The sequence below is a fragment of the Anolis carolinensis genome, chromosome 1 (assembly GCF_035594765.1).
Source record: "Anolis carolinensis isolate JA03-04 chromosome 1, rAnoCar3.1.pri, whole genome shotgun sequence".
Taxonomy (NCBI): domain Eukaryota; kingdom Metazoa; phylum Chordata; class Lepidosauria; order Squamata; family Dactyloidae; genus Anolis; species Anolis carolinensis.
Window position 1 is genome coordinate 309,679,703 of NC_085841.1, and position 13,138 is coordinate 309,692,840.

General features: G+C 43.2%; 1 protein-coding gene across 2 annotated transcripts in view; it reads left to right on the forward strand.

The window, feature by feature from the left end:
- The window catches only part of rgs6 (regulator of G protein signaling 6), a 315,892-nt gene that overhangs the window by 269,780 nt on the left and 32,974 nt on the right, over nt 1-13,138 (forward strand). For both annotated transcript variants that reach the window (XM_062968089.1, XM_062968090.1), the window contains exon 16: nt 2,748-2,837. In XM_062968089.1, the coding sequence (XP_062824159.1) occupies nt 2,748-2,837 (90 nt within the window). The remainder of the gene's footprint in view (nt 1-2,747; nt 2,838-13,138) is intronic.

Genomic DNA, 13,138 nt, shown 5'->3' on the forward strand with positions numbered 1-13,138 from the left:
GACCACATCCCATCCCATTTAGCAGAACTCTCCAAACCTCCACATAGCATTCCCAGAAATTCCCAGAAATCTGAAGCTGGGAGTGGCTGGGAGTGTTTACATGTTAGAGCCTGATATCATATACCAAAATTTGCACCCAACCTAACAGCAATTTTTCTGTTTTTAAAACAGAGCAATTGAGTGACAGTGGTATGCACACCCTTTATCTAGCTATAGTCGTGATTGAATATTTTGTACAAGCAGGTTGAAGGAGACAATGTAAACAAGGTGAAGTATTTATTTATTTACCAGCTTGGGTACCCAGTGATGCTCAGGTTATTTGAAAAGGGCCTTGTTTGTTTTTGAATGTTAGGCCATATCAGTTTGGTCAAACATTACGCTATTTCTTAGGGGGAAAAACTCAGTCTTTGCTTTTGTTTATTATGAATGCTCCCATTAGAAAATGCATAAGTATGTGGGTGAACTACAATTCACCAAAATCTTGGGTCAACCCTCCTAATACTCCCCCAGTATTCTCAGTGGGTCATGTTGGGTCTGTGTGCCAAATGTGGTCTAGATCCGTCATCTACTTGGTTCAATGTTATCTGGATAAGGTTGAACTACAATTCCCAAATTTCCAGGGCAATCACCCGGAAACTGTGTCAGTATTCACAGTTGGCTATTTTGGGTCTGTGTGCCAAGTTTGGTCCAGATCTGTCATTGATGGGGTTCAGAGGACTTACGGAATACAGGTGAACTATAACTCCCAGTATTCCTAGTGGGCCATGAATTTGTGTGCCAAGTTTGGTCCAGATCCGTCATCAGAAGAGTTCAGTGTTCTCTGAATACGGGTGAACTATAACTCCTGGATGTCAAGGTCAATCACCCCCAAACCCCACCAGTATGCAAATTTGGCCACGTTGGATCTGTGTGGCAAGTTAGTTCCAGGTCCATCATTGGTGCAGTTCCGAGTGCTCTTAGACTGTAGGTGAACTATACATGCCAGTCCCTACACCTCTTAGTAATCATGGTGAATTCTCTCCAACCATCTCCAGTATGTTCAGTTGCTGATCAAGTCCTCTGTTTGCTGTGTGCCATAAGAAAGAGTAGGGAAGAGTTAAGAGGGAGGCAATGGGCAGGGTCATGCAAATGGAGAGAGAAAGGACCACTGGGATGTGCTTGCTGTAACCTGCAATGTCCTGGGAGGGAGTGACTTGGTGGCCCCACAGCACTGGGAACTATAGTCTGTTTGTGGAAGCTAGAAGCTGTCTGTGTGAGCAGACACCCGTACCACATACACACATACAGATTTTCACTTTTATTATGTGTATAGATTTATTTCATTTATACCCCGCCTTTCTCACCCTGTGGGGGACTCAAGGTGGCTTACAACTCTGGCAAGAAGTAAGACCTCTTATCAAATTAAGAAATGTAGTCTAGCAAGCAATTTGTTGCACATACAACCTGGTATCAATACTTTTCATTCATGGGCAACTGCCAGGATCCCAGTGGCTTACTGGGACCCTTTGAGGCTATTCCCATCATCATTATTGTCCTCATTTGTTTGATGATCTTAAGTGAAGCTATAATTCCTGATCTAAAATGGCACCGAGGTAGGATGGACATCTGCCAGGGTCCGGGGGGGGGGGGGGATCTAATCCAAATCAATCCCCCTCTCCACGGCTGCCATGACTGGCAACCCAAGGTCTTGAAAGGCACCTTGAGGGACCGGTTGTGTGCTGCTCGAAGGGGGGATTGGTGAAGAAACCAGAAAGAGAGAAGTTGCTGCCGCCTGCGGAATTCAGGGGCTTGTAGTTTAGGGAAGGACCTTTAAATTGCTCACCCAAAGAGGTCCTGGGCCTCACTAAACTACAAACCCCAGAATTCTTCAGGAAGCAAAAACCGGGTTTAAAGTGGATCCATGATCTAGTGTGATGAGGCTGTAACACTCCTAGTACAAATGCTACTCCTAGTACAAATGCTACTTTTTTTGTAATCAACAGTATAGGTGCACAGCTTCCATTGTGTGTTTGCAGTATTCTTGACAGATAACTCATGTATAACTCCAGAGGCTGTAATATACAGTAATATATCAGCTCTGTGCATAAAATGGGTTTCACTTGGGTTCAGAGAAGACTAGAAATAATTTGGGCTTTTATGTATTCATTTGAAACATTTATCTATCACTTCTCAATCAGCTGGGGCCCTGAAGGCAAAGTATAATAGATAAAAACATTTTGAGCATTAAACAATTGATAAGAAACAATTGTTGGCCTGAAAGGTGGATTAATACATAAATAAAATTTCATAAATGCTTGTGCCAACTAGTCAGGACTTTTTGGTCCAAATGTAAACTGGTCGCGCCTTGATTTGGGGGGGGGGGGAGAAAAGAGGGTCTATTCTCAAATGAAGTTCATTGCCTTTTCCTACCTCCAAGTGCTGAGAGCACTAATGGATCTCCATCACCTGAATTGAAACCCCCTTCCTTGACCACTGGTAAGAGACAACATTAGGCTCCCTCAGAGGGCTTGATGCTTGATGGGAAGTGGGAAGCTTCTGGACTGAATGCTAGTCATAGTATGATATATTGGTTAATAAATTAAATAAGGTTGATCATTTAATGTTGACCATTTTCTAAAGGAACCTCATCATAAGGATATAATGTGCCTCATGTGTCCAAGTAGATTTTTCTGTCCTAAAGGTGCCCTGAATATTTTGGGTGGTGTCCAGTAACAATTCTCAGTCCATCATTTCTTCCCTCCCCACAGGAACATATTTACAAGCTGATGAAGAGTGACAGCTATGCACGTTTTCTTCGTTCTAATGCTTACCAAGACTTGTTGCTGGCAAAGAAGAAGGTATCTATTGGAAAGGACATGCTTGCACCTCTCAGCACTTCTTGACTCTGCCTGCTGCTTGCTGCTCTGTGAACATGAACATTTCACTATTGTGCAGAGTTCGGGATTGTTCCATTTTCTTCCAAAGGAATGTGAACATTTCTTTCCTCCTCCAGGAAGCTCCATGTTTGGCATCTCAAGAAAAAAAATCATTTGGTGAGATACAGGAGGTGGGTTTACTTTGACTAGCATCAATTTCCCCAAGATCCAGTAGGACTCTTACTCAAGGTCCTTTAAATGGAGATGCCAGGGAATCAACCTGGGGATTGTTGCATAACAAGCAAATGCTTTCTTACTGAGCTTCTCCACATTTTCTCAGCAAGAAACAATGAAATTCCATTCTATGTTTCTTTATAGAACAGATATTATCTAGTCCTAAAAATGCAAGCTATGGATCTGTGAAATTTCCTAACATGGTAGCAACCATTTGGACATAGTACAAAATCATTTTTGTCCGTGGGTTTTCCTGAGATGCCTTACCAGGAGACTATTTCCTGACTTCTTATCAATTCCCCCATTCCCTTTCACTTGCACTTTACTGTATGCATTCTTTTTCCTCTTTTTCCTTTGAAACCAGCACGAATTAATAATTCAGACTGATCATCTCTCAAAACCAGCATACCTTTCCATTCCTTTCTTCTGTTGGATACCAGCATGCCATTACCAGCAATATGTTTTCTGTCAATTATTAACAGGTCAAAAGAACAAAGAGCTTGTGATGAAGGTTATGAGGTTCTAGCCAGGAAACAAGAAAGGTGGGGAATCAAGGCACTACCCTCTCTGTTTATGGATGGATTTGAATGGCTTTCAGAAGGTCTTCTGACCATAGCTGTGTTGCTTGCACACATGGGAAAAAGAATTTTCCACATTTTGATTTCACTCCCTTGATATTATTTTGAAGTACAAGTTCATATGAGATCTAGTCTTATTTAAGCATTTCCCTGGGCACTAGTTTACATGCTTTTGGGCTGTTTCAGAAGCAAGGGACCACCCAAATGGATCAAATGTATTGAACTAGCTTGATGAAATCTACATGCCCTTCACCTTTCTAGTAGTATACTTTGGCTTTCTGGGAGAGTCATTTTGTTTTCCAAAATATCCACCATAGAGAGTGCTGTATGGAAAACTGAGCACGTATGAGGTGTACACTTGCTAAGATGTTCTCTGGCATATGTGACATTAAGCTTAACTAGAATGGGAATGTGCTGGTGATCTGGAGGTTGTAAGTTCATCTTAATTGTATGTCCTTTGCTGTCACACTGGTGTTAAGTGCTTCATGGGCTGTTACATAAAGCTCATGGGCACATTTGAGTAGGCCTGCTATCCTGTCTTTAGCATAGGTTCTCCCAGATGCTAAGTGATTGGCAGCCAGTACCATATTTTGGTGAAAAGTTTTTTTATTGTGTCAGAAGCAACTTGAGAACATACTACAAGTTGCTTCTAGTGTGAGAGAATCGGCCGTCTACAAAGACGTTGCCCAAGGGACTCCTGTATGTGTTACCATCCTGTGGGAGGCTTCTCTCATGTCCTTGCATGAGAAGCTGGGGTTGACAGATGGGAGTTCAACCCGTTTCATGGAGTCAAACCACTGACCTTCAGATCAACAGTTCAGCCAGCATAAGAGTTTAACCCATTGTGCCACCGTGCCTCCCATGGTGAAAAGTGAGAGCTGAGTAAAGCTAATTTTTGGACTACGGTTGCTACAACCAGAAGCTAGGGGAACTCTGGAAGTGATAGTCAAGAAGAGATTTGTCCAAGGTCTGTGAAATGCATCCTATTTGTTCTTCATGTTAGTATCATAGTAGTGGAAATAAAGAGGTAACAGCATAGTATTTTGTCCCTATGGAATGGATGTTAGGATAACCTTTTTCCATTGAGTATTACTTTATTTGGAGTGGGCTGGAGAGACATTACTGTCAGGCTCACTTCAAAGGACCAGTCTGAACGCAGATCAAAGATAGCTGCTCTCAAATCCAATCTTTATTGAAGAATACATGACTTTGGAAAAGTCGAGAATGACCTAATGTTTACATACATTCAATTTTATCACTTCTGATGCAACGTAATACCATACGCAAATATCATCATCAAATTCCACCCTCTGGATCACATTACTACCATTCCCACACACTATATCAATTATAATTGTTTATACTTTCAACCCTGAGTTCCCAGGCTCATTTTATCTTCTCCCGCCAGGTGCTTGCAGGGTTATTTATGTTATGTTATGAAGCCAAATTCAGGGCTTGGAAATTCAGCCCTGGGATCTGGCTCCATGACATGGCGCCCTCGTTTTCTTCGTCCTCCTCTTCGGTTCTTCTTTCATCATAATCCTGAAACAAATCAAACAGTAACTCTATGTGTCCATTTTGTCCAAAGTCCCCATGTATTTTTTCAGCAAGCTGCGATGGAATACTGGGTGTATTTTCCCTAAACTTTTTGGCAATGCCAACTGGAAAGTTACTTCATTGATAACACCCTGTATTCTGAATGGTCCAATATATTTGGGGCCCAATTTTCTCGAAGGTAGCCCCAATTTGATGTTTTGGGTACTTAACCACACTAGATCTCCTTTATCCAGTTTATCGCCTTCCACCCTCTTTCTGTCTGCGAACGCTTTATACTTTTTGTGTGCTTCCTTTAAGGATGCAGTCACTTGACTCCAGCATTCTAGCATTTGCGTTTTCCATTTCCCTGCCTCTGTTTCCTCATTCTCTGTCCATCTTGGCAACTGGGGCAAAGGCTGTATTTCATACCCGTAAACCACTTCAAAGGGGGTTTTATTTGTTGCTGAATGTATAGTCGAATTAAAAGCTAGTTCTGCAAAAGCCAACCACCTAGACCAGTCATTTTGTCTCATGTTAGAGTACATTCGAAGGAACTGCCCAAGTGTCTGCTGAGTACGTTCTACCGCCCCGTTTGTCATGGGGTGAAAAGCAGAACTTAGACTCCTTTCTGCTCCTAGCATTTCCAAGAATTTTTCCCAAAATTTTGCTGTGAATTGTACTCCTCTGTCACTGACCACTCTACTGGGACATCCATGCAGTTTGTAAATGTGGTTTATGTACAATTCAGCTAGTTTCTCGGCTGATGGTAGTTTTGTCAGTGCTATAAAGTGGGCCTGTTTAGAAAACAGGTCTAATACTGTCCAAATATAACGATGTCCTTTGCTAACCGGTAGTTCCCCCACAAAGTCCATAGCTACACATTCCCAAGGTCTGGTAGGTTCTGCTACTGTTTGTAATAATCCCATTGGCTTCCCTCCTCTCGATTTATTTCTGGCACAATCATCACATTGAACAACATGATTCTTTATGTCCTTCCTCATCCCTGGCCACCAGCAATGTTTTGCTATTGCCTTTGTTGTTTTTGTAATTCCTGTATGACCAGCGCTCTGGTTATTGTGAAAACGATGCAAAATTTTAATCCTTAATGTTGCTGGGATATACAGTTTCTTGTTCACAAACCAAAATCCCCCCTTCTGCTCCCCCTTTTCTGCGTTGGATGCGATCCACTGATCTCCTTCATAAGACTGTTTCAGTTCGTTTCCCCAATTATCTTCCCCGTCGAGTTCAACAATAGCAGTGTTCTCCTTTTGGGTTTGCGCTCTTGTCCTGACAGCTAAGCCCCATTGTTTATCAGAGAATATTGTTCCCTCTTTTGCTGTGGTTATGCCTCCGTGTTGAGGCATGCGTGAAAGAGCATCTGCCAAGACATTCTGCTTCCCTTGAAAAAACTTTAATTGGAAATCGAACCTGCTGAAGTATTGCGCCCATCTAATTTGTTTGGGGGACAATTTTCGAGGAGACTTTAAATACTGGAGGTTCTTATGGTCAGACCAAATTTCAAATGGGATTCCGCTTCCTTCGAGGAAGTGTCGCCAGCATTCTAAGGCTTTTAATATGGCTAATGCCTCTTTTTCCCATATTGGCCAACATTTTTCAGTTTCGCTGAACTTCCGGGACAAATATCCGCAGGGTTTTAAGTTCCCATTTTGATCTTTTTGCAATAGTACTGCCCCGTACGCACAGTCTGAGGCATCGCAATGGATTATGAAAGGGCTCCTGATATCGGGGTGTTTTAGGATGGGTCCTTCTGTGAAGCATTCTTTTAGGGTTTCAAATGCCTTTTGGCATTCTGGCGTCCAACCCAGTTTGGCGCCAGGAGCTTTTACTTTTGCTGTCTCCCCTTTCCCTTTTGTTTTTAAAAGTTCAGTAAGGGGTGCGGTTATTTGCGCGAAGCCTTTTATGAAGGATCTATAAAAATTGGCAAACCCCAGAAATGATTGCAATTGCCTCCTTGTTTGAGGCACTCCCCATTCTTTCACATCTGATACTTTAGCTGGATCCATAGCTAACCCTTCTGGAGATATCCGATACCCCAGAAAGTCAATTTGAGTTTTATTAAATTCACATTTGGACAGTTTTGCGTACAGCTTTGCTTCTCTTAGTCTCTGCAAAACTTCCCGGACCAATTTTACGTGCTTTTCCTTATCTTCGCTCACAATCAAGATATCATCAAGAAATATGAATACCCCTCTGTACAACAATGGGTGTAGTATTTCATTTATAAGCTGCATAAAGCAACCGCCTCCATTTTTTAATCCGAAAGGCAAAATTTTATATTCAAAATGGCCGAATGCGCAGGAAAATGCAGTTTTCCAAGTATCCTCCGGTTTGATTCTTAATTTATGATATGCTTCAATTAAATCCAGTTTAGTAAATATGCTCCCTTTCTTCAATACGGTAATTAAATCCTTTACTAAGGGCATAGGGTATTTATTGTCCTTAGTAATTGCATTTAAATTTCGATAATCAATGCACAATCTTAGGGAGTTGTCTTTCTTTCTCCTAAATAACACTGGGGCCCCGAGAGGAGAGTTGGATGGCTTAATGAAGCCTCGCGCCAGGTTTTTATCAATATATTTCCTCAATTCCTCCTTCTCCTGCACAGACATGGGATACACTTTTGGTTTTGGTAAGTTTGCTCCTGGGGTTATTTCAATTTCTACTTCTATATTCCTTTTGGGAGGTAATTTACTGGCCTCTTTCTGATTGAAAACATCCACAAAGTCTCTGTATTCAGGTGGCAATAGCTGTGGGTCTATTTCATCTGCTTCATCTCCCTCGTCCTCCTCTTCTGCAATTTTGCTTATCTCCCATTGCGTCTGCTGTTCTTTAAATGCTAGGCTCTTTCCTCTCCAATCTACTTCAGGATTTGCCTGTTCGAGCCATGGTATCCCTAATATTACGTGGTATGTGGCAATAGGGGCTATCACAAAGGATATTCTTCCTTCCCATTTGCCTATTTTACATGGGACCCCCCGTATTTCCTTTGTAGATACTTCCCCAGCAGCGACTGATCCATCTAGCTGCGAAAATGCAATTGGGGAGTCAAGCGCCATCTGCTGGCATTTCAGCGCTCCTGCTAATTCCGGAGTTATAATGTTTCTAGAACAACCACAATCCACAAATGCCTTGCAGGTGGCCCGATTCTCTAGCCCCGAGAGGCAGATTGGCACTACTATCATGCGTTTGTCCCGACTCACCAGTTTTTCTGAAGATTCTGGGGCTTGCACCTCCTCTTCCGCACGCCTCCCGGTTGCTGGCTTGGGCTTTGAGGGTTTTGGCGGCTCCCCCTTCCGGGCCCAGCATTCTGCTGCTCGATGGCCCGTCTTCCCACATACAAAGCATCCCGGTTTAGGTTTGTTGTCGTCTCCTCTGGAGGGAATCCCCGGCCTCCCTCCGGGTCTTTCCTGCTTCCTCGTTTCTCCTCGACCTCTCGCCACCGGTCTTTGCTGGCCGCCGCTGCTCCTGAAGCGCTTTACTTGGGCCAGGGTGGATTCAACGCGCCCCGCTAGTTGAATCCATCCCTGGAGCGTTTCGGGGTCATCTCTGTGCGCTGCCCAGCTGAAAATCTCGGGGCGTAGTCCCTCTTTAAATAACTCCACTTTGGTCACTTCAGACCACTCTGGTACCCTTTCCGCGAGGTGGAGGAATTCCTCTGCGTACTCGGGCACTGTTTTGTCCCTCTGCTTTATTCCTTTCAGCTGGTCTCGAGCCCTCAATTGCTCTAGCCGGTCTCTGAACCGGTTTTCCAGTGCGGCGAGGAAGCGGGGCACTGACCTCAGGCATGGGTCGCGTCTGGCATGTAGTTGCACATACCAGCTGGCTGCTCCTCGCTTTAGTGTGTTGCCGATGGCTCGAACCCTGCTTGCTTCGGAGGGGAATGTGTGTGCATTGTCTTCCATGTATCCTCTGATGCTAATTAGAAAAAAGTTCAGTTCATCTGATTCCCCTCCGTATTCTAGTTTGAGATCTTCCCTTCTTGGCATCCATTCTGCGGCCCGTTGATGCTGTCTGGGAGGCATGGGGAAGGGTTGCATCGGGTTTCCTCGGGCGGCCCCTTGGAACACGCCGCGCCCCACTCCGGTGGTCATTCTGCGCGGCTCCCGAAATTCTGCCGCCGCTGTCGGCCCTTCCACCCATCCGCATACTGGCCTCGCTGTAGCCCCCGCATCTCGCCTTTCCTCGTCGTACGGCACATCCTCCTCCTCTTCCTGGATCCCCCGCTCCTCTCCGCCTTCGTCTGCAAATCCACTGGACCCGGTCCCTGGCCCCAGTGGTCTTTCCACCCCGACGCCCATTCGGGGGGTTGGGAGCTCTGTTGGAGATGGCGGCCTCAGAGTTCCCAGAGCTCGCTGGCGCTCCACTTCGCGTGCCATTCTGTCTCGGAACTCCAGCTCCTGCCAGTATTCCTCATCTCCCTCGTCCCTTGCCGCCACGGGACTCTGCGTTGATGCTCGCTGGCCCCTCTGGCTCCAATCTCCTTCTTTACTTGGCTCTCTCTCGGCGCCATATCGGATGGGCTCCTTTTGGAGATTCTCTTCCAATAGTGGCACCAACCTCCCCACGGTTTCCGACAGCCTGGATAAATTAGTTTCCAGGATGGATAACCGCAGGGCCACGGTCTCCGGCATACTTCCTCCAGATCCCCAACTGGTTTCTGCAGCCGCAGAGACGCCTCTTCCTCCCCTGGGAATCCTCTGGGTCACGCCGTTCGGCCTGGGGTACCCCGTAGAGGAAGCTATGGCTTGCAGCGTCTCTTCTCTCTTCGGCCGGGCCCCTTGCAAAGGCCTCCCTGCTCCATTTGGGCTTTGATCTCCTTCTTCACTCATTATCACTTCACTGCGAATTCCGCAGGAGGGTGAGAACTGGATTCTCGACTTAAATGTCAGGCTCACTTCAAAGGACCAGTCTGAACGCAGATCAAAGATAGCTGCTCTCAAATCCAATCTTTATTGAAGAATACATGACTTTGGAAAAGTCGAGAATGACCTAATGTTTACATACATTCAATTTTATCACTTCTGATGCAACGTAATACCATACGCAAATATCATCATCAAATTCCACCCTCTGGATCACATTACTACCATTCCCACACACTATATCAATTATAATTGTTTATACTTTCAACCCTGAGTTCCCAGGCTCATTTTATCTTCTCCCGCCAGGTGCTTGCAGGGTTATTTATGTTATGTTATGAAGCCAAATTCAGGGCTTGGAAATTCAGCCCTGGGATCTGGCTCCATGACACATTACCATCCTCCTATCTTCTTTGGCTATGTAAAATGTGGAGTTATTAGTTCCAGGAATTTCAGGGAAGTACATATCCTTGGATATAGCCATTCAGTATTTAACGTGGAAAGATATGTGGCATTGCAGATGGTTCCTTCAGGTCAAAAAATACAGGACATTGTAGAGGGAGATTTACAAATATGTTACTTATTTTGCTTTGATTTCAAAAATAGGATTGCTCTTTCTTAGAGAACCCTGAGTTCCGTATATTTTAAAAACCCTAATAACAAAGCATGCTGAAGGATGCTATGAGAAGGTATTAATGCAGCCTGTACTACAGCTGACAAATGAGAGTATGAACTCATCTCTGGTTCTTGGCTCACAAAAAAATGAATAGGATAGTGGGAGTCAGAATGAACTGGGATCTCTGAACAATTGTGAAAGCAATGCTTGCCAATGATTCAAGATCCAGAAAAATATTGTTTTATTCCACCATCAACTATCAAAACATCAGGAAACAAAGTAGTGCTGATATAATAAAATCTCTATTAGTATAACATTACAGCAGATACTGATCATATCATTTTCCTCATAGTTATCAGCTAAGTTTGTTCTCATGGTTTTGCCCAATGATAGTTTTATGGATGTTGTAAGTTTGGGATTAGGGAGTTTTAAACCTGCACATATCAAAAAGAATTACCATATTCCAAAGACTTTTGCTTTGGGGAAGGGATTTTGCCTGGGAAATGATGAGATACTTTGGCAATCGTTTTGGACTGAAACAAATATCTGCACTTTCTATTTGGGAGGCGGAGTAGGTGGGAGCAGGTGGTGGGATATGAAAGCAAGAGAGAAATTATTGTTATGTATTTATTATAAAGAACGTAGATTCAGTAAGCATATACAGACCCACATTTTCTCATTAACTTTCCTGCAGTTAACTGGAATGAGCGCTTTCCCAATCAAGCCTTATTAGCCATATCCAACTGTATACTGCAACCAGTAGGTTTGTTCTCTTGTGGCAACTACCCTCCCTTCTTTCTTGTTGTTGTTTTTGCATGTTTGAAAAATGCATAAGCAAGCCCTTTGTATGTATTGGATTCTACATCTATAACCATTAATGGCTGGCACTGTTGTCACACTGCAGCAGTCAGAATTGTTCCTTTTGCAATTACTAAATCTGATTCATAAGACATACACAGAACACTCTTGCCAAACAAATTGTTGTGTTTGACTTCCCAAACTGCCCAAAGAAATTTTTATTTGCACATAATCCAGCCAGTATAATGCCTATATTTCAAAAAAAGATGGTCTCTCAACTCTACAGAATACATTAGGCCAGAATGTTGTTGATAACCTAGGCAACACTTAACATGATTTGATCTGCATCAGTATATCTTCCATACTTAAAGTGCACACAGTTTGTCTTATAGGAATAATGTGTTCACTGCATAGACATGCAATTTTAGTATGTCTGTAGTGCATTTCAAGTTTTCATTAATCCTTACAGGAGCACTGTAAGGTAGACAAATATTGTTTCCATATTACAAATGGAGTTAAAGGGATTTTTGTGACTTTGTTGAGGTTTGAACTGGGAATGTTATTGCATGCCCACCCTCATTACTACTTCATTAGACAAGGTAATATAGCACCAGTACCGGCACTAGTGTGATGCCAAACCCTTTCCTAGAAAGCTTTTCCCTTGCTTTCTTTGATTGGAAGCATGACACATCTTAATCTTGTTAGCATCTCCCTGTGTTCTTGGGTCTTGTTAACACATAATACACACACACAATTTCTGTAGAGTTGGTAATGCCACCAAATTAATCTGCAATTCTATGTCTCATGAACAGCCAATCCAGTGAACTGACTCAGGCCAAGGACCATAACATTGTGTTGATGGCTATTCCTTTGACAATTCTAATTCCTTTTTTTGACAAAATGGCTTGCTTGCCAGAAAATGTATTTCCATACGCATTAAATAGGACTTTCCACATGCCAAATGTTCTGAAACATGCTTTTCTTGAGGATGTTAGCTAATCTACAGCTCTACCGTTTTCAGAATTATTATTGTAAATTACTTTTATTTACATCTATAGGTTCTGAGAGAAAATACTCAGATAAACATTTTTTTAAAAAACTGTAACCTAATCCTGTTAAAATCTTATGCCAAAAAATTTCAATAAGACTGCCATCCTGTGTATACCTTGCTGAGAAGTGGGCACTATGAAATACAGTGGGGCTTAATTCTGAGTAGACATGACTGAGATTGCACCACGGTCCTGTGCCTTACTTTATCCAATGATTCCTGGCTAAATTTTGAATAGCCTGTAAAAAAAATTACAGGAAGGGCAGCCGTACATCATGAGGGTAGAGTTACACTACCCACCTGAAAGCAGCTGTGATCTATGATCGTGATGGGAAGTAGCTGCTACCCTGCATTGCAGGAATACCATGAGTTAGTGGCAACAAGAGGCTTGCATGTGGTAAGGTTCTGCAACTCCCTTATGCCACCATCCAATTCTGGTGAAAGATTACATAATGGGAGTCAAGCTGTATTGTATGGGATAACTGATCATCTTATTTAGGAATTCTTGAGAAGCATCCATGATTTTTCAGAGCACAGTACCAAAGGCATTGCATTATTTCCAGAATTTGACCATTTTCCATATGGGCAGAGAG